At 49.2% G+C, this 20,730-nt stretch overlaps 1 protein-coding gene across 5 annotated transcripts in view; it reads left to right on the forward strand.

Moving 5' to 3' along the window:
- TMEM268 (transmembrane protein 268) overlaps nucleotides 1-20,730 on the forward strand; it is a 48,373-nt gene that overhangs the window by 4,066 nt on the left and 23,577 nt on the right. For 4 of the 5 annotated variants that reach the window (XR_005792652.1, XR_005792653.1, XM_040482097.1 and 1 more), the window contains 5 exons: nucleotides 4,243-4,431; nucleotides 10,447-10,556; nucleotides 12,451-12,558; nucleotides 15,183-15,332; nucleotides 19,613-19,723. Coding sequence is in view for 3 of the 5 variants with exons in the window: in XM_040482097.1 (XP_040338031.1) it covers nucleotides 4,323-4,431; nucleotides 10,447-10,556; nucleotides 12,451-12,558; nucleotides 15,183-15,332; nucleotides 19,613-19,723 (588 nt within the window). In the remaining 2 variants the exon portion in view is untranslated. Of the gene's footprint in view, nucleotides 1-3,046; nucleotides 3,578-4,242; nucleotides 4,432-10,446; nucleotides 10,557-12,450; nucleotides 12,559-15,182; nucleotides 15,333-19,612; nucleotides 19,724-20,730 lie in introns of those variants that run through there. The other variant, XM_040482096.1, reaches the window with a different exon arrangement.

Raw genomic sequence — 20,730 nt, forward strand, 5'->3', positions numbered from 1 at the left:
GGGGGGGGGGGGCTTCCGAGGTGAGGAAGACTCGGTGGACAGGACTTGAAGGCAGAGACTGGAGCAGGACAGCTGCCCAAGGCCAAGGCCAGGTGTGGCGGGACATCCACGGTCCGATTGAGCCCTGTCCTGCTCGGACTCTGTCCTGCACTGGCTCTTTGACCTTGGATAGCTCACTTTCATTTCTGGGTCTTAATTTCCTCATCTGCAAAATGGAGAGCTTGGACCCATTGTCTTTCAAGTCTTTTCCACCCTAAAACTTCTGTGACAGGCCCTCTTACGGCCTTTTGTTGGGGCTTTCCAGTGTAATGAAAACAAAACCTGACTCGAGAAAACTGTTAAGCCCTCTCTCTGTCTCTCTGTCTCTCTCTCTGTCTCTCTCTCTCTCTCTCTCTCTCGTCCACCTCAGTGAGGCACAAGGTTCCTGGGGAGCCTGGGCATTTTGTCTGCACAAATGGAGACCTTTGCTCAGCGGGACTTAAGGATTCTCTTCGTCTGTAGGGGCTCACCACCTAATTAGAAAAAGACGTATGACTGGAAGTTCTGGTTAAAATGCAGCATCAGCAAAGGAAACTAAGGAAACTGGGGAGTGGATGACCAGTTAGTTGCTGGAGCCCCAGGGCTGTGCTTATTCGTTGGCTCTGCCTCCACCCTGGTGTCTGGGTCTCTCTCCCAGGTCCCTCTAGGGCTGGTGCGGGGCTGAGCAGAATGGTGAGCCCAGGACATGCTGGAAGGTGATAGCCCTTGGCCAGTGTCGCTAAAACCCCTTCCACCCTCTGCAGCCTCCAGGTTGGACCAGGGGCTGCAGGGGGAGGGCAGAGGGCCCTGGTGGGGCCCATCCTGGCCTCTGGTCTATACCTCTCTCTGCTTGGCAGCCCTTTCTCTCACCGCCACCTCTGCAAAGCCTTTCCCCCACCCCAGGGTTCTGAGGCCCCCCATGTCCTGCCTCCTCCCTTTGCCTGTCTAGTTTGGTCATTATTTATTTCCCTTTCTGAGTTCAACTTTCCCACCATATGGGATTCCCCAGCAGGGAGGGGTGACCAAGGATTTAAGATTTTACTTTTGGTGTTAGAGTCAAGAAAGCACAGGGCCTGACATTTCAAGGTTCTTAGGGAATGTTGGTGGAGTAAAAATAGTGATAGGCGTATTCCTTCGGTGATGCCTATATGCCCTGTGCTGCTCTGAGTGATTTACATGCACAAACAGTTTTAGTCTCAGTTACCATTATTATCACCCTTTACATGTGAAGAAAGTGAGGCAGAGAGAAGTTAAGTGACTTGCTCCAGGTCACACAGGAGGGAAATGGTACACCTATACAGGTACCTTTTAACCATTACACATTATCAGGCAAATGAATGACTTCTGATTGAGACTTTGTGGGAAGCTAATTGGGACAACTGGGATGCTGGGATTGCTTCTCAAAGACAATGCCAAGGTGTGGGATTTTGCAACTAATGGAAACTTTCCATAGGGGAAGAGTGTCTGGGCAGCTCCAGCTTGTGGGTGGTCCCTCCTGCCTGGAGGAGGGAGGGCAGGCTCCTGGGTCCCACAGGCCTTTCTGAGACTCCTGAACAGCTTCTCTGGGCTGCAGGCTGCTAGCTATGACGGCCCCGGGTTTCTGGTCTGGGAAATGGGTCTAAGGTTTATGTTCGCCTCATGGGCCCAGGAGATGATCAGAGGAGATGGGGAAGGGCTTCAGAAATTGCCAGGTGCAGGGCAGACTTCCTTGGGCTGTTGTTGTTGGTTTTGTGCTTCTGGGGCATGTAAGATAAGAGGAAGGAAGTAAGGGGTGGTGCCATAGTCTGATTAATGCAGAGCAGTATTTGGGAATGCCTGCTGTGGGCAGGCATTGGTGGTGGTGGTGGTGGTGGTGGTGGCGGGGGGGGGGGGGGGGGGGGATCAGGATCTCAGAAGCCAGCAGGAATTTGTTGTGCATGATGCCTGGGAGACATAGCCTCCCTGGACCCACTCTCTCTGTCTTTTTTTCTTTTCTTTCCTTTAAGGTGCATTAAAGAACAGGCTGAGAGATGGCCAGACCTGGGTCCTGAGGCTCAGGGCCTAGGAATTATGCGCTTGGACTTCGGTTCCCCTCTTGGTCCTACCTACATCTTCCAGCCACCCTGTCATGGGCAGGTCTCTTTATATCTTTGACTCTGAGTTTTCTCTCTTTCTGAGGAAAGAGGCCTGCTTGGTGAGCAGGGTCCTGGATGTCATGCCTGTATCTCTTTCTGTCATCCCTGCAGCAGCCATGCCAGGGAGGATTCCCTGTTCCCATTTTACAGATGAGACAGCAAGGCTCAGGGAATTAAGAACCTTGCCACAGAGCATGTGAGTGGCTGAGCAGGGATTCAAATCCAGGCTCTTGGGTATTCAAGTCATTGCCTTTTCATAACATTCTGTTACTTTGTGGCCTCAGAGCTGGGTACAGGGCAGGTTAGTGACCCCAAGTGATCTTCTGGAGCTTAAAATCCCTGCTGACTTGAGGTGCCTGCAGCCTGCTCAGACACATGGCCCCCCACTTAGAAAGCCTCCCGCCCCCAACCTGGGTTAATGCTCTGCTGTGACCATCTTGAAATTCTTTGTCATTTTTGAAAAGGGGACCCCACATTTTCATTATGCAGGAGGCCCCACAAATTATGTAGCCGGTCCTTTTTAAAAGACCGAGAGAAACGGAGGGTGGTGAGGGTGTGGGAGTCAGCCTCCCCTCTTTTGGAGATCTGAGCAGTGGCGATCCACCCTCGGGCCAGCTTGGAATTAAGCAGATGTGTGCCCCGACAGGGGACACTTGTTTTCACCAGCATCAGGAACCATGGCAGCAAAACCCGACGCTACTGGACTTTCACCAAGATGGTTAGCAAGGCTGGGGTGTCATCCCAGGGACGTAGGCAAGGTTTTCCTTGGTGATGGGTAATTTTCAGGGCCCCCGGCAGACACAGAGAGAGTTAAGTGCGGGCTCCAGCCAGTGTGTGGCACTGAGGACTCTGCTTTGGCTTCAAGAGAATCCCCATGAAGGACATTGCTGCTTTGTTGACGACAGTGGCTTAGGGTCATGGCCATGCCCACTGTGCTGTCACTGACCCCAACTCCTGAGACTTTGGAAGTGTTTCCAAGGTCTTTTAGCGCTAAATGCCAGGAGAATGCATTGCCTTCTTCACCCTCCTGTTTCTCATCTCCTAATAGAGAACAGGAACTATTTAACTGACAGTATTTCTGTTTTAGCTTTGGCCACCTGGAAGCTCAAAACCAAATTCTTGGCTCAGGCGTGACAACTGTGCCAAACCTCAAAGCAGCAACAGTGAGAGCTAGTATTTGTGGGATGTGTCCTTTGTTCCAGAGGCCCTTGTCTGCCCTTTATATGTATTACCGCACCGATTCTTCGTGACAGCCTTGTGGGGAAGGTACCATTGTTTGAGGATAGGGAGCTAAATCTCTTTGAGGTTAAACCACTTGCCCAAGTTTACTTAACTCGTAGGTAGTAGAACCGTTCTTTAAACTGGTTAGTCTGAACCTGGAGCCCATGCTCTTCAGCAGAAACTTCCACTGCCTCTGCTGGGGACCTTGATTGCCTGAATATCTGGTTGTTTTCGTTCTTCATGGTTCTCATTTTCTTTCTTTTCTTTCTTTCTTTCTTTCTTTCTTTCTTTCTTTCTTTCTTTCTTTCTTTCTTTCTTTTTCTTTTCCTTCCTTCCTTCCTTCCTTCCTTCCTTCCTTCCTTCCTTCTTTTCTTTCTTCCTTCTTTTCTTTCTTTCTTTCTTTCTTTCTTTCTTTCTTTCTTTCTTTCTTTCTTTCTTCTGTATTTCCCACCATCCTGATTTTTTTTTTTTTCTCATTTGTATTTTGCAATGTCTTCTGGAAAGCTGTTTGAGATCCTTTGTATAAATAAGGCTCCCCATGATGAATATACTGGTTCTGTGCCTGGTTGCCTGGGTGCTCTGAATAAGGGAACAGAACTCCCAGATGCCTGGGAGTGGGGCCTGGTCATTTCATGAGTTCCAAGTGAGTGTCTAGATGTGTCTGAGCTAGAGAAGACCCAAGACCACAGGGAAGTTCTCAGTTCTCCCTTGGAGGGTTTTATTTCCTCCTCTTCACTCCTGAGAATGTTCCTCAGCAAGACGGAAAGAGCAAAGTCAGTGGAAAGACTCCTGGTGGCTCTCTCTGGTTTTGGGATGACTTTGGCCTTGGCAAGGCCAAGAAGCCCTGCCTGCCCAGGCCTGAAGTTCTTTCCTGTGCTGTTTTCTGAAGGCAAGTGAAGCTGAGTTGGCCGCTCCAGAATGAACCACAGCTCCAAGATGGGGAAGTAGAAACCCAGCTGGCTCTCTGCCATGGCCTGCGAACCTCAGATGGGCCCCAGCGGGGCAGCCGGCCCATTGCCTACCTCCTCTCCTGGCTGGAATGCCTTGCCTGGAGGGCGTCCCCCAGGCTGGGGGCAAGGTAAGGTCATGACCCTTTATTTTCCTCCCCTCTCCCCAGGATGCTGGGCTGGACTCACGTAGCACAATGGAGGGGAGGGGAGTGAAGGACACAGGAGAGCCTTTAGCTAGGGGTGGGCATTTTAGGATACATTTCTAGGCCTGTCTGTCATTTCTCCCCATTCTCTCTATCACCATCTTGTTAGACCAAATCGCTGTCACCTTCTGCTTGGATCCCTGCCGTATCTTCCTAGCTGATCTCTCCTTCTTGCCTCTTCCATTTACGTGACATTTAGAGTGACCTTTTAAAAATGCAGAACAGACCATGTCACTTTCTGCTTCAGTGTTTCCTATGGGGCTTAGTGTGAAGATCTGTCAATCGCTGGCTTGCAAGGCCTGCCTTAGTGGCTCCTGCTACCCGTTCTGTGTTCCTGCCATGCTGTCCTGCCTCAGGGCCTTTGCATCTGCTCTTTCTTCAGCTTGTTATGCTCTTTCCCTACCTCCTTTCTTCTGATTAATTTCCACTCATGCTTCAGAGCTCAGTTCAAATATCCCTTCTATAGGGAATTCTCTCCTGATGCCCCAGCCTAAGCCAGGACTCCCTGATATTTTCCTGCTTCTCCCCATAGCACTTAGCATAGTCTGTAATTAAACGCTGACCTGTGTGATAAAGTGTTGAATCTCCAGCTTCTCTACTAGAATGTAAGTTCCACGAGGGCAGGGGCTCTGTGTTGTCTTGTTCATTCCTGCATTTGCAGTATCTAGCACAGGCTTGGCCTGTCGTAGATGCTCAGTACGTATTTTGTTGAATGAACAGGATGAATGGGTGGCTGGGCATTGGCATTTTGAATTGCGGCTGGTTACTTAGATGATTTGAAACTTGACTACTTAAAAACAAGGGTTTCTTCTACTACTGTTATTGGTAAAACAGTTTACACACACATACACACACACACACACACACACACACACACACACCCCAGTAGGATGGAGTGGAATGAAATAATTTTCCTTTAGAACTTTGAAGACATCGCTCCACTGGTTTTTGGCAAGCCAGTTCTTGCTTCTTTGTAGGAAATTCCTCCTTGCTACACACACACACACACACACACACACACACACACACACACGTGTGCACACACACACACATGTGCACACACACCTGTGAATGCCCATTCCTTTGGTCACTTTTCAAGTTCTTTTTCTTATCTAGGTGTAATAGAAGTACTTCTAAGTAGAGACTTACTGTTCCCACTCTAAGGAACAGATGAGAGAGATTATTGCCAGGAATCCAGGAACTTGGTTTGAAAGACAAAGAGAGTCATCCTGCAGAGTCTTTGGTGTGCAAAGAGCCAGTGTAGGGAAGCAGCTGGTGTTCTCCATGCCTAGCACCCCGGTCCACATGGGTTTTCTGTGCTGTGCCGTGAAATGGGGTGCTGGTCTGTGGCCCCACCCGGTGAGACTGCCTGGGTTTTGGGCACTGCCTTTGCCCCTGTTTCTTACTTTCATTTCCTCTGCTGACTTCGGGCAGGTCTATTCGCCTTTCAGAGGCTCTGTTCCCTTTTCTCTGACAGTGGTACCCACCTTTTAGGGCTCTTGGAGGATGAAATGAGATTAGGACCGTGAAGCCCCAGCCCTGTGCCTGGTGCCTGGTAAGGGCTCAATACTTAGAAGCTATTCTTATTGTACTTTATGCAAACTCATTTCTGCCTTTATTTTCTTTTTGTCTAGTTTCTCTCGCTTGCTTATTTTTATTTTTTTAATTTTTATTATTATTATTTTTTAAATCTTTATTTATTTTTGAGAGACAGAGAGAGAGAGCAGGGGAGGAGCAGGGAGAGAGGGAGACACAGAATCTGAAGCAGGCTCCAGGCCCTGAGCTATCAGCACCGAGCCTGACATGGGGCTCGAATCCACAAACCACGAGATCATGACCTGAGCGTAACCAACTGAGCCACCCAAGCGTCCCACACTTGCTTATTTTTAAATCTAATTTTATAATTTTATCTTTTCATATTTTATTATTTATTTATTTATTTATTTATTTATTTATTTATTTATTTATTATTTTTGAGAGACAGAAACAGAGTGCAGGTGGGGGTGGGGCAGAGAGAGAGGGAAACACAGAATCCGAAGCAGGCTCCAGGCCCTGAGCTATCAGCACAGAGCCCGACGTGGGGCTCGAATCTGCAAACCACGAGATCATGACCTGAGCTGAAGTTGGATGCTTAACCAACTGAGCCACCCAAGTGCCCCACACTTGCTTATTTTTAAATCTAATTTTATATTTATTTGTGTATTTATTTATTTATTTATTTATTTATTTATTATTTTTGAGAGAGGGAAACAGAATGCAGGTGGGGGTGGGGCAGAGAGAGAGGGAGACACAGAATCCGAAGCAGGCTCCAGGCTCTGAGCTGTCAGCACAGAACCCAATGCAGGACTTGAACTCACAAACCGCGAGATCATGACCTGAGCCACAGTTGGACGCTTAACCAACTGAGCCAACCAGGTGCCCGTTTTCATATTTTATTTTTATAAAGCCACCTTAAATCCAGGAGTGGGAGGGTAAGAACGAATACAACTAAATCCATGCATGGGTTGCTTTACTGTAACTTTTGAGTCCCAACAAGCTTGCTTTTAAATTGGCAACGACAGTGGCCAGTTATTCAACCCCTGTGTTTCTCCGAGCATTTATCTTCATCATCTCTGCAAAGCTGCGTGTGGTGATATGATCCCCCTCCAAGCGAGGAAGCAGGCCAGGGATTTAGATCACTTTTTCTTTTTTTAAATGTTTTTTTAATGTTTAATGTTTATTTTTGTTTTTAATGTTTTAATGTCTCTGACAGAGAGAGACAGAGCATGAGCAGGGAAGGGCAGAGAGAGAGGGAGACACAGAATGCAAAGCAGGCTCCAGGCTCTGAGCTGTCAGCACAGAGCCCGACACGGGGCTCGAACTCACAGACCGCGAGATTGTGACCTGAGCCGAAGTCAGACGCTCAACCGACTGAGCCACCCAGGTGTCCCTAGATCACTTTTTCGTGGCTACTCTGTGAGCGAGAGGCTGGGCTACACTTTGACTCCTGTAGCTAGCTGTCTAGCTTATACTTTCCTTGGCTCCCCATCTTGCCTCCACACCCCTTCCTTCTTGCAAAAACTTAGAAAAGAGAGAAAAAAAAAGAAAAGAAAGCAAATAAAGTTCTTTTTGGCAGGGCATCCAATGCTCTTTTACCCTTGAGATGACAGATGATAAAAAAAAAAAGACATAAAAAAAGAACTCTAATTGGGGGTTAGGGGCCAGGGTTCTGTCGTGTCAATTCATTTATACATCAAACATTTATTTAGTGCCTACTGTATGGCAGGTATGAACCCAGCTCCGGGGATTCAGTGTTGAGCAGAACCAGTGTGGGAGTACATAGTCTCCCACATTGGGGGATAGACTTTAATCAATTAGTTGAAAACCTATGTAAGCAAATAATTGCAAGCGTATGTACTTATCTTTGAATATGCACTCCTTTGAAGAGCAGTTCTGAGTAGGTTTAGCAGAAGGATTTGATCTGTTAGGGGTGTAGTGTCAGGGAAGACTCCCTTGAGAGGTGGTTAATGAGCTGGAATATCAATGATGAATAGGATTTCACTGGGTGAAGCCCAGTGGAAGTGTTCTAGGGAAAGGGAACAGCATTTGCAAAGGCCCTGGGGTGGGAGTGAACACTGCTTGTTCCAAGAATGAAGGATGCTGGCCTTCCACAGAAGGAAGCTGAATGGCTCGAGGTGAGTTTGGCAGGAGGCTGGTTCTTCAGAGGGCTGGGCGAGTGTGGTAAGGAGGTTGGTTTTTGTCAGTAGAACACCAAAAAGCTATTGAAAGTTTTACTCAGAGGACTGATAGCATCCAGTTCACGCACTGGCTGATGCGTGGAGAATGCATTGTAAGCGGGTAGGTTTGGAGAAACCAGTGAGGAGGCTGCCAAAGGGCATGAGGAAGAGGTGAAGGTAGCCTGGCCTGGGTTGTGGTGGAGATGCCAGGAGGTGCGTGGAGTTGAGAGACATTTTGTTGGCCCAGCTGGCAGGGCCCAGAGAGGGGCTGAGTGAGGAGGTGGAGACAATGGCGGGGGTGGGGCAGGAATTGTCAGGAAGGTAGGGCTAGTCATTTGGTTTTAAAGACTCAGGGGCGCCTGGGTGTCTCAGTCAGTTAAGCGTCCGACTTCGGCTCAGGTCATGATCTCACAGTTCGTGAGTTCAAGCCCCGCGCCGGGCTCTGTGCTGACAGCTCAGAGCCTGGGGCCTGCTTCAGTTTCTGTGTCTCCCTCTCTCTCTGCCCCTCACCCTCTCATGCTCTGTCTCTCTCTCCTTCAAAAATAAATAAACATAAAAAAAAAATTAAAAAAAAAAAAGACATATTGCCCAGAGCTAGGCTCAGGTGACAGGAAGTTTGGGCCAGCAGATAATGTATTTATGGTTTAATCTCTTCATGCTGCCCCATTTTCTAAGCCTCGCCTACAGAAAATGTGCCAGCATATCCAGGCCCAGCCTCGCATGGCTGAACACTGGGGATCCCCCCTCTCCTGCCCACCCCAGCTGCGTGGCTGCTGACAGGGTGGCTCACGGGACCTCCTGCTGTGGTGGAAGGACATCTGGATCCTTCTGTCCAGATTCTCTCTACTAGTAGCAGAAGGTAGATTTAGCTTCATTCCTTGGCTGTTCCTCCCTGGGCCTGAGGGGTTTCAGTCCCCAGGGGCTTTCACCCCAGCAGACCTCACTGGGCTGGCCTAGTCGCCGTCCTGCCTGGCTTGTGGCCAGACTGAGTTGATGTGTGGTGTTTTGTGAGGTTACGCTTAATTCAGTTGGTGCTTTTGAATTGTCAAGTGAGTTGCAGATACCCTGGGGAGGGGTTACCAGTAAGTCAGTGTCTTCGTTTTCTGTGGCTGCCCTAATCAATTACCGCCCACACAGTGGCTGGCGAAAGATCCGTCCTCTGACAGTTCTGGAAGCTGGAAGTCTGATGCTGGCTTCCCGGAGCTAAAGCCCCCGTGTCAACAGGGCCGCCTTCCTTCAGGAGCGCAGGGAGAATCTGTTTCCAGCTTCCAGAAGCCACACATACTGCTTGGCCCGTGAACCTTCCTCCACCTCAAAGGCAACAGTGTTCCATCTCTGTCCCTTTCTTCCCTGGTCACATCCCTCCTGACCCTTCAGCCGCCTCTCTCTTCCAGTTTTAAGGATGCTTGTGATTACATTGGGCCCACCCCAACAGCCCAGGAGAACCCCCCTATTTCGGGCCTGTGGATTAGCCACTTTAACTCCGTCTGTAACCTTAATTCTCCTTCGCCGTGTAACATAACATATTCATGGGTTCTGGGGAGTACGGCGGGGACATGTCTGGGGTTCATTGTTCTGCCTACCACAGTTGACGGAGCCCGCTGGGAATGTAATATTTGGGTGAGCTTCCTGTGTGGTGGTGTTCATACAAATGTCTGAAACATCACCTTCTCCATGTACTTAGTTGTACAGTCTGCTTAAATATCTTTTCTGGGGCTCCTGGGTGGCTCATCTGGCTAAGCATCTGACTCTTGATTTTGGCTCAGGTCACGATCTCACAGTTCGCGAGATGGAGCCCTGCGTCGGGCCCCACGCTGACGGCTTAGGGTTCTCTCTCTCCCTCTCTCTCAGCTCCTCCCTTGCTCATTTTTTGCTGTTTCTCTCTCTCTCTCTCAAAATAAATAAACATTAAAAAAAAAAATCTTTTGTGATGGGGAGCTCACTACTCCCAATTCTTTGTCTGGACAGCTCTCATTCTTGGGAGGTTCTTCCTTTATAGGGTCTTGCGTTGTGGCCGGGTAGCCTCCAGGCTCTGGTCTCAGTTCTCCCTCCTCAGGGGTTCTGGTCAAGTTCGGTCCTTCTCGCGTGGGGATTCGAGGACCGCCACCACGTCCCTCCTTGCCATGAGATGGTTCTCGTGGCCAGAGGAGGTGATGCCATCGGGCTCCGGGCTCGTCCACAGTGGTGCTCGCTCAGCCAGGTGAAGCTTCTGGTGTGCTTTCAGAGCTCCGCAATGGCCAGGTCCTCACGGTTCTGCGGATCGACAACACCTGTGCGCCCATCGCCTTCGATCTGGGCGCCGCAGAAGAGCAACTGCAGACCTGGGGCATTCAGGTGAGTGCGGGTTTTATTGACACGCTGCCCTTTTTCCTCTCCTTCCAGCCACCTACCTGCTGGCCCGTCCACCTATCCTTTCATCCAGTTGTCCACAAAACGTTTGTTAAACACGTACTCTGGGCTCCGTATGGTGGGAGGTATAAGGAAGATGTATTAGGAGTGTCTCCTCCTCCCAGTTACTTCACTTAACAGGTGCGTGTTTTGGGGCCCTCGTTGTTTGCCAGGCACTGCGCAGGGCACTGGGGTCCATAGAGGTGGCCAGACCCAGCGTCTGCGCTCACACAGCTCATGGGGCCCAGCACAGGAGGTGGACTCGTGCCAGATAGATCGGGTCAGGTCAGCAGGGTACGAATGCCGCGGCAGAGGCATGTACAAGGCACCGAAAACCTTCACAGGAGAAAACGATGAACTCGCCTGGGGGAGCGGTGGTTTCGAAAGCGTCACACAGGAGCAGATGCTTGATCTGGGATCTTGAAGGAAAAATAGGGGCTTGCTGGGTAGACAGGAGGAAGGGCATTTTAGGCGAGGGAACTGTATATTCAACGGAAGAGTACGTGAATTTATTAGATAATCATGCAGTGCTTTGAAGCACAGCGATTTGAAGCCTAGGCTTCTCAGATCAGAGGTCTGGATGCAGATCTGTCTGGGTGGCTTTCAGCAGGTGAATTAACCTCTCCGGGTGGCCGTTTCATCCTCTATTAAATGAGGGCCACATTAATACCTATCAGACAGGGTGTTTGTGACGAGTAAGGAAAATAATGTGGACTAACCGTGGGCAGGAAAGATACACTGCTCATTTTGCCCTGCAGATTTTAGAGTTCACTTCTTTCGGACTGAATTGCATTATTGTTTAAATCAGCATGTTATCACTTGAAGGGAAACTTTCCACATTGACGGTACTCGACCCACGTCAGCACAATGGCTGGTTTATCACGCCATGTTTCCTGTCAGCCTTTGTACAAAAGAACATTTTTCTTCAACAGTTGTCTTCAGATGGGGTTTTCTTAACCAGGGAAAACAGTCCACATATTATTCTGCCATGTTCCCAGACATCATCTTTAATGGTTCGATTCTGTTTTCTTGAGCAGTCCACTCTCGCAGGGCCTTTACGTGCTATGCCATTTTTGTTTGGGTAGAGAGATGCGAGTTTTCAGAGCCTTGGGCGGTATTTATCGTTATTGGTGTTGCAGTGTTGGTACCTGCTCACATGTATCGAGTGTCCATACGGACCGGACCATACTGGGCCAGTGTGCATGTGCACTTAGATATAACACACATCTGTCAAAGTAACACATAACCGCTGGAGGCAGAACAGAGCCCCCCCCCCCCCAGAGATGTCCGTATGTATCTACATGGTACACATATACTTATTTTGCAACACACATTAGTATTGCATATGCATCATGTTATTTCATATGCACACCACCCCTACAAGTGCGTGTTCTTGTTGTCCACACTTTATAAATGAGGAACCTGAGGCTCAGAGAAGTGGGGTTACTTGGCATGCGAATGGAAGAGCCAAGGTTTGGACCCAGCCTACTGACTCTAGGGCCTGTGCCTTAACTGTTAGGCTCTCTTGGGTCTGCTGTGAGGTCCTGTGCCTCGGGCTGCAAGATCCGCACCCCCCGTCTGCCCCCACCAAGGGCGTCCTCCTGGGTCTCGAGTTACCCCACCTCCCCAGGGCACTCATCCTTTCCTGAGCTGCATTCTGTGATTACCACTCCTAGTGCTCCGAGCTCCTCAGTCTGCCTTCCAGGGCAGCCTGGAAGGTGCCTGGTCCCCCTCCCATGTGACAGTCCCATGAACTGGAAATGACATGCTTGCATGCAGGAAGGAGGTGGGAGTGGTTCCCCGTGGCTGATTGGTCTCTTTTCCTTGCATGGCCAAGCAGGTCCCCGCCGACCAGTACAGGAGCTTGGCTGAAAGCGCCCTCTTGGAGCCCCAAGTGAGGCGATACATCATCTACAACTCCAGGCCCATGCGGTTGGCCTTTGCTGTGGTAAGGAGGCAGGGGGGCCGCACACTGACCTGCCGCGCCCACCCCCCGTCACACTGCTGAATTGGGCATTGTGCTCTGGAGCCTCTTGGTGTGGGTAACGGGTCTGGGGCTGGTGGCCCGGCCGCCTGGGATAGAGCAGTACACGTGTACCTGGATTTGGTATAAGAGGAAATGTATGGGAGAGAGTCATAACCATATTCCCAGGGAAAGGATTGGGGCAGGGTTTACTAAGGGCAGGGCTTGGGACCGGGAATCTACAGACCCACCACTGAGACTTTGGACTCAGTGTCTGGCTTTGGTTAAGACTTGTCTTCTCTCTGGGGGGCACCTGAGTGGCTCAGTCGATTAAGTGTCTGACTTCGGCTCACGTTATGATCTCACTGTTTGTGGGTTTGAGCCCCACGTTGGGCTCTGTGCTGACAGCTCAGAGCCTGGAGCCTGCTTTGGGTTCTGTGTCTGCCTCTCTCTCTGCCCCTCCCCTACTCGTACTCTGTCTCTGTCTCTCAAAAATAAATAAAATGTTAAAAAAAAATTAAAAAAAAAAAAAAGACTTGTCTTCTCTCTGGGACTTGGTTTCCCCATCTGTTCAACAACAGGTAGGTCCATTCCAGCTCTCACCATAAATACATGGGTGTGTATAAACATATATGTGTATGTGTATATGTACACTCATCGAAGACACATACGTAAAAAATCTGTGTACACCTACACACACACACACACACACACACACACACACACACACACACGGCAGAACCAGTACTTGAACCCAGGCAGTCTGGTTTCAGCATCTGTGCCCTTAACCACTCTGATTTGCTGCTTCTCTGTATATATAAATGGTCAAATAGCACTCTTAAAATTTTTTTTTAATGTTTATTCTTTTTTGGGAGAGAGAGAGAGAGAGAGAGACAGAGAAAGAGTGGAGGAGGGGCAGAGAGAGAGGAGGAATATAATCTGAAGCAGGCTCCAGGCTCTGAGCTGTCATCACAGAGCTTGATGCAGGTCTCAAACCCGTGAACTGTGAGATTATGACCTGAGCTGAAGTCAGATGCTCAACTGACTGAGCCACCCAGGCACCCCGCCAAATGGCACTCTTGACTCCCACGTCTGCTTCTAGAAAAGGAAAAGGAATGGCTACTGGCATTTGTTAATTCTTCAACAAGTGTTGAGCTTATATATGCTATCTGATTAACCCTTATAACAACCTGTGAAGTAGGTATTATCCCCATTTTACAGTTGAGGAAACTGAGGCTTAGTGTTGTTAATAACTTGTCCAAGGCCACCCGTAGCTGTTGAAGGATCGCTGTGGACTTCTAACTCAAATTTATTTCACTCCCAGGCCTTCTGCCCTTTTCTGCTTTATTTAAAATCCGGCTGACCCAATGTTTATGGTGGTGCTATTAACAATAGATAAAGTATGGAATGAGCCCAAATGTCCATCAACTGATGAATGGATAAAGAAGATGTGGTATATATATATATATATATATATATATATATATATATATACACATACAATGGAATACTACTCGGTGATGAAATAGAATGAAATTTTGCCATTTGCAACAATGTGGATGGAACTAGAATGTATTATGCTGTGCGAAAGAAGTCCATTAAAAAAAGACAAATATCATGACCTCACTCATTTGTGGAGTTTAAGAAACAAAGCAGATGAACATAGGAGAAAGGAAGGAAAAATAAGATAAAAGGAGAGACAAACCATAAGAGACTCTTAAATGCAGAGAACAAACTGAGGGTTGCTAGAGGGGTGTTGGGTGGGGGGATGGGCTAAATGGGTGATGGGCATTAAGGAGGGCACTTGTTGGGATGAGCTCTGGGTGTTATATGTAAGTGATGAATCACTAAATTCTACTTCTGAAATCATTATTATTTTTAAAAAAAAATTTTTTTTTCAACGTTTATTTACTTTTGGGACAGAGAGAGACAGAGCATGAACGGGGGAGGGGCAGAGAGAGAGGGAGACACAGAATCGGAAACAGGCTCCAGGCTCTGAGCCATCAGCCCAGAGCCCGACGCGGGGCTCAAACTCACGGACCGCGAGATCGTGACCTGGCTGAAGTCGGACGCTTAACCGACTGCGCCACCCAGGCGCCCCTGAAATCATTATTATACTATGTGTTAAATAATTTGGATATAAATTAGAAAAATAAAAAATGAAATCCAGGTGAGCAAGAATTCAGGGTAACTATCCTTTTTTCTTTTTAAATTTCTTTTTATTTATTTTGAAGAGAGATAGAGAGAAAGCATGGGAGGGACAGAGAGAGAGGGAGACAGAATCCCAAGCAGGCTCCACACTGTGGAGCTTAAACTCATGAACCATGAGATCATGAACTGAGGCGAAATCAAGACTCTGATGCTTAGCTGACTGAGCTACCCAGGTGCCCCCAGAGTAGCCATTCCTAACCCCTTTTCTCTACTGTTGCTTATGGACAGGGAACAAGGGCTCCTTCCTACAGACCCTGATCAGTCCCTTCCTGGCCCTGTGAGCTCTTTGACTCCAAGGAGGGCGTCAGACATGTCCAAAAGAGTGTGTCCCTTTGAATGGAGCTGCTTTATTCCAGGACTGGTATTCCTGACCACGCTCTTTCTCTGGCTTCTCGCAGGTGTTCTATGTGGTGGTGTGGGCTAACATCTACTCCACCAGCCAGATGTTTGCCCTGGGGAACCACTGGGTAGGTGTGCTGCTCGTGACCCTGGCTGCCATGAGCCTGACTCTGACCCTCGTGCTCATCTTCGAGAGACACCAGAGGAAGGTGAGATGTTCGGAGACCCCAGCCACGCTCCCTCCAGAAAGGGTGTTTCTGGTAGGACAAGCCCAGGTCTGATCTTTCTCTTTTCCCTGCCTCAAAGGATTTCTGCAACCATGCGGGCCCATGAGTCCAGTGACTGAAAGAAATGAAATCACATGTGTGATTAATTCCTTTCTGTCTTTCCTGTCTAATCCCTGTGGGTTGTTTTTCTGGAAGCAAGCTGTGTTTTGAGAGTCTGGAACAGGGGAGGAAGGTGTTTTGGGTTTACGGAGCCCTTTCACACTAGTAAATGGCTGAGTTGGGATTCAAGGCCAGAGTGCTCAGATCCCAAGCCATGTTCTCAGTCAGTACCCTACTGCACTAGTGTTCTACGGCTCCCTATCATACTACCATAAACACAGTGGCTAAAAAAACATAATGTATTATCTTATGGTTCTGGACTTCAGGGCTGCATCCTTTCTGGAGCCTTTAGGGGATAATGAAGTTTGCTGCCTTTTCGAGGTCCTGGGGGCCACCTGCATTCTTTGGCCAATAACCCCTCTGCCCATCTTCCAAGCCAGAAATGGCAGGTCTAGACCTTCCCTTATCTTTGATTCTTTTGGCTCCTTCTTCCACTTTATTTATTTTTATTTTTTTAGTTTTTTAAATGTTTCTTTATTTTTGAGAGAGCCAGAGCATGAGTGCAGGAGGGGCACAGAGAGAGGGAGACACAGAATCTGAAGCAGGCTCCAGGCTCTGAGCTGTCAGCACAGAGCCCGATGCGGGGCTCGAACTCATTACCCCCGAGATCATGACTTGAACCGAAGTTGGATGCTTACCTGACTGAGCCACCCAGGCATCCCTCCTTCTTCTACTTTTAAGGCCTCTTGTGATTACATTGAGCTGCCCGGATTATCTGGGACAATCTCCCTTTTTTAACATCAGCTAATTAGCAATGTTAATTTTATCTACTACCTTAATTCCCCCTTGCTTTTATATATTCACAGGTTCTGGGGAGTAGGACTTTGGCACCGTTGGGGGCCATCACTCTGCTTACCACACCTCCACTGTCTTTCCAGCTGCTTTAAGAAGCTCCTCCCAGTACCTGGCACAGAGTTGGATTTGGAGATCCATTCTGGCTTGACTCAGGAGGAGAGGGATGCTGGGAAATGTGGTCAGAGTTTGGGGTGTGAATTCCATTTAGTTCTTGTGCTCAGAGGGACAAATAGGAACTTTATGGCTTAATCATTCTGAAAAGATCTTTGTTGGGCTTTGCGACAAGGCTGACGAAATAATGCTGCCCTTGGGCTCTGTTGAAGCTTTCATGGCTCTGGTGCTTGGCATATAAAAAATAAATTGAACTGGCTGCTCCTGCCGCAAGAAACTTCTCTTGGGGCAGGGAGAAAGTAGACTATTTTGCTTTAGCAAGAGCCAGCGAAACACCTGGCAGCTGGCAGGTGCTTCAAGGGTGCAGATGCAATTCATGCAGTTTAGAGAATGCCCACAGTGGCTATCCACCTTCTTCTCTCCCTTCCTGCCTTGCTCAGTGTTTATGAAGCCCCTGCAAGTACCAAGCAGTGTGCTAGGCACAGGGCACAGGGTTATATAAGATCCTCTGTCTTTACTCAGAGGTAAAGCGTGGGGGCCCCAGGTATGCAGTGGCCCCCCTGCCGTCAGTGTTTGTTCAGTCAGGGAACCTTGGGGTTCCCTCACTCCTAATAATGACCACCATTTAATGAGCGCCTCCTGTGTGCTCCTTGTTTGGCACCGGCTGTCTACACCCGCCAAGCATATGAGGCGGCAGGATATCTCTGCCGTTGGCTAGCTCTGCAACCGGGGCTAAGTTATTACTCTGCCTCTCATGGCCTTAGTTTCTCATCTGTAAAACGGGATAATAATTGTAGCTCCCCTGGGGCACCTGGCTGGCTCGGCTGGTAGAACATGCAACTCTTGATCTCAGGGTCGTGACTTCAAGCCCCACTTTGGGCGTAGAGCTTACATTAAAAAAAATAATAGCTGTAGCTCCCTCAGAAGATTTTGGGGAGAATTAAATGAGTTAATGTATGCAAAGTACTTATAATAGTACCTAATATAATGTAGATGTTCAATAAGTATGAACTGTTATGATCGTTGCCTCTATTTGCCTGTGGGGAAGCCAAAGCTCAGAGAGGTAGAGTAACCAGTCTGTGGTCACACAGGCTCCTCTGGTCTTGCCTCAGCTCAAGTATTCCTTCCTCCTCGGATCCCTCAGCACTCAGGACCACGCAACTACCCCTTCCCGACCATCACTGTCCCTCTTCCTGTTAGTGTCCTTGTACCATAGCAGCTTTGAGAGCCTTAGCATTTTGCACACACTGCCTTGTTTTCACCTTGTTTTGGGCATTATTAGCCTTTCTCAAGACTGGGAGGTTTGTGAAGGCACACAAGAGTCTGCCTGGTATCCCAGCCGGAGTAAAGCAGGTTGCTAAACCATGTGGGAAGTTCTGAAAAATATCTGTGGCCAACAAAGAACAGGGGAAGACAAAGTTTGCAACTCAGTATTGTCACTAAACTGATATCATTAGTTGACAGGCATGGAGTGTTCGTTCTTGCAAGTGTTCTCTGTGGGTTGACTCATTCCATCCTTACTATAACCCTTGTTATAGGGAGGTGTGATTTTCTCCACTTAGGCAATTTTTTTAAATGTTTATTTATTTTTGAGAGCAAGCAAGAGAGAGACAGAGCATGAGCAGGGGAGAGGCAGAGAGAGAGAGGGAGACACATGTCCGAAGCAGGCTCCAGGCTCTGAGCTGTCAGCACAGAGCCTGATGCAGGGCTTGAACTCACAGACTGTGAGATCATGACCTGAGCTGAAGTCAGGCACTTAACCGACTGAGCCACCAGGCGCCCCATCTCCGCTTTTGGAGATGAGGAAGTGGGGGCAGAGAAGTGGGGTGTAGTTTGCCCAAGGTTGTACAGGGGGTGAGAGACAGAGCCAGGATTTGAACTCTTGGTGATACAGGTTAGGGTGAATAACCCTTACTAACACTCTAGGCAAAACAAAATATAATCACCCCATGTTTTCATAGTCATAGCATTCCTAGAAAATTCAGTATATTTTAGACCCATTTAAAAACAACAACAACAACAACAACGTAAGGGGCATGGGTGGCTCAGTTGGTTAAGCATCTGACGCTTGATTTTGGCTCAGGTCATGATCTAATGGTTTGTGAGTTCGAGCCCCACATTGAGCTCTGTGCTGACAGCATGGAGCCTGCTTGGGATTCTCTCTCTTCCTCTCTCTCTGCCCCTCCCCCACTTGCTCTCTTTCTCTCAAAATAAATAAACGTAAACTTTCAAAAAAGAAAACAACACCGTAGGTTTACATGTCAAATAGAACCTGGTTGGCCGGTCAGAATTACAAGTAGCTTATTCACCTGTGTTCACATCTGGTGGGGAATGTGGAGTTTGGTTAGGCCGGGAGACCCCTCTTCCGATTGTGGGATTGCCTCTCATGGGACTTTGTCATCAGTGGAAGGCATCCCCAGTCCTTGTCCCTAAGTGCCAGCATTGCCTGTACTATCCCTGTGACAACCAAAGGGCTTTCTCACATTTCCAAAAGCTCTCTAAGGGAGTCCTTAGACTCCTGGGGACCTTGACTGTCCTCCACCTGGCTGTCATCTGGTTGCCTCTCTAAATCCTTAGAGAGTCTCTTCTCCAAACCAGCACTTCGGTCTTGACACGCTTCTTCCTCCTCCTCCCCCCTCCCCCGGGCTGCTTAACATCTGCTTAGTCACCTGGCTCCATGGCGCCAGATTGGCTTGGGTAGGAAAAGAGGGAGCTGGATTCCCAGAGTCCCCTTCCGAGGGCCAGGCACTCTTCACAATAAGCGCTCAAACCCATCCACCCCACCACCAGCAGATATCTCTGTCAGCACAGCGGATGGTGTCCCAGGCACTGGATTAAGTGTTCCACACACACAGTCCCAGTTCAGTCTCACCATGTTCCTAGGAGGCAGGGACATTGTCCGTATTCTACAACTGAAGAAAGCAGGACTCGGGGAAGGAGCGTCACTTGTCCAGGGCCACCCAGCTGGGAAGTAGCAGGGCTGGGCTTCTACCCAGAGCTGTCTGACACTATTGAACTTATTGGCTGCAAACCCCACAACCCCATTTTATAGGGGGAGCAATGGATGTGTCTCGATGCCAGGATTGCCCCCATGGTATCTAGAGGCGGGACAGCTGCTAGAGGTGGGTGTGGCTCAGGGCCTGAGAGCTCCCTGGCAGCCCGGAGATCTGACCGTGAGCCTGGCGTTTGTCTTCTAGGCCAACACCAACACGGACCTTAGGCTGGCGGCTGCCAACGGAGCCCTCCTGAGGCACCGGGTGCTGCTGGGGGTGACGGACACGGTGGAAGGCTGCCAGAGTGTGATTCAGGTACTGTGTCTGGCAGCGACCTCTGCTTGGGGGCCCACGTGAGGGCTGGGTTGGTGGGGGACAGGGCCCCATGTTCCCCTGGGCGGCATGGTGTCTCAGAGTCTGCTAATGGGATGAGCGTGGCCAGCCCTGCTCTTTGTCCCTGCGTCAGCACTTTGTCCTGGAGACTCATCTCTGGGTGGTGGCCTGCAGCCTAGGACCCGCATGGGGCAGGACTATCTCAGCCACACTCCTCATTCAGCATTTGTTCAGCAAACAGAGGGGGCCTCTTCTGTGCCAGGCCCCTGCCTGGGCGCTAAGGAGCCCATGCACGCTTCCTGGAGAGGCAGGCCAGACCCTGAGGCCTTGTCCACTTGGCTCGGTCATTTTTCTTTGGCCCAGGCGCCCTGGGTAGACCTTAGGTGACTAGTAAGAGGTCACACAGTGGGTCTGGGACATAGCTGGGGCCCAGGTCTCCTGGTCCTGGCTGGCCTCTGCCCAGTGGGATTGATAGATCTCCTCAGTGCTACCTCTGCATTCTCACTGGCCCCCCTCGCCTAGTTGGAGTTCAGGAGGGCGCGTGAGGGCGGGACCTGGGAAGAAGCTCCTTGTGCACATGACCTGTTCATCCTACCAATATTTATCGAGAACCTAGTATGTCTCAGGCCCTGTTCCAGGGCCTGAGGCTGCAGCGGAGAACAGACAAGCGTGGATCCCTGTGTCATGGGCCCCGCACACCTGAGATGGTGTAGCATACAAGGGATCTTGCCTGACACCAGGTGTGTGGGGGGGGGGGGGGGCGGTGGTGGTGGTGAACTCAGTGACATCACAGGACTTCTGGCAGTTCAAGTGTGACATCATAGACTGGGAGCTCCTGGAACCTGGGGGTCTTCAACTTGTCCGTGAATCCTCTTAGATTGACACATAGGAGTGACTTGGAAAGTGTTAGCTGAATGTATGGATGGATGAGTAGTGAATAGACACACCTTTCAAAATAATTGGGGACATCTTTTATTTATTTATTTATT

This window comes from Herpailurus yagouaroundi, unplaced genomic scaffold (genome assembly GCF_014898765.1).
Source record: "Herpailurus yagouaroundi ecotype Mexico unplaced genomic scaffold, PumYag 160, whole genome shotgun sequence".
NCBI classification, from domain to species: Eukaryota; Metazoa; Chordata; class Mammalia; order Carnivora; family Felidae; genus Herpailurus; species Herpailurus yagouaroundi.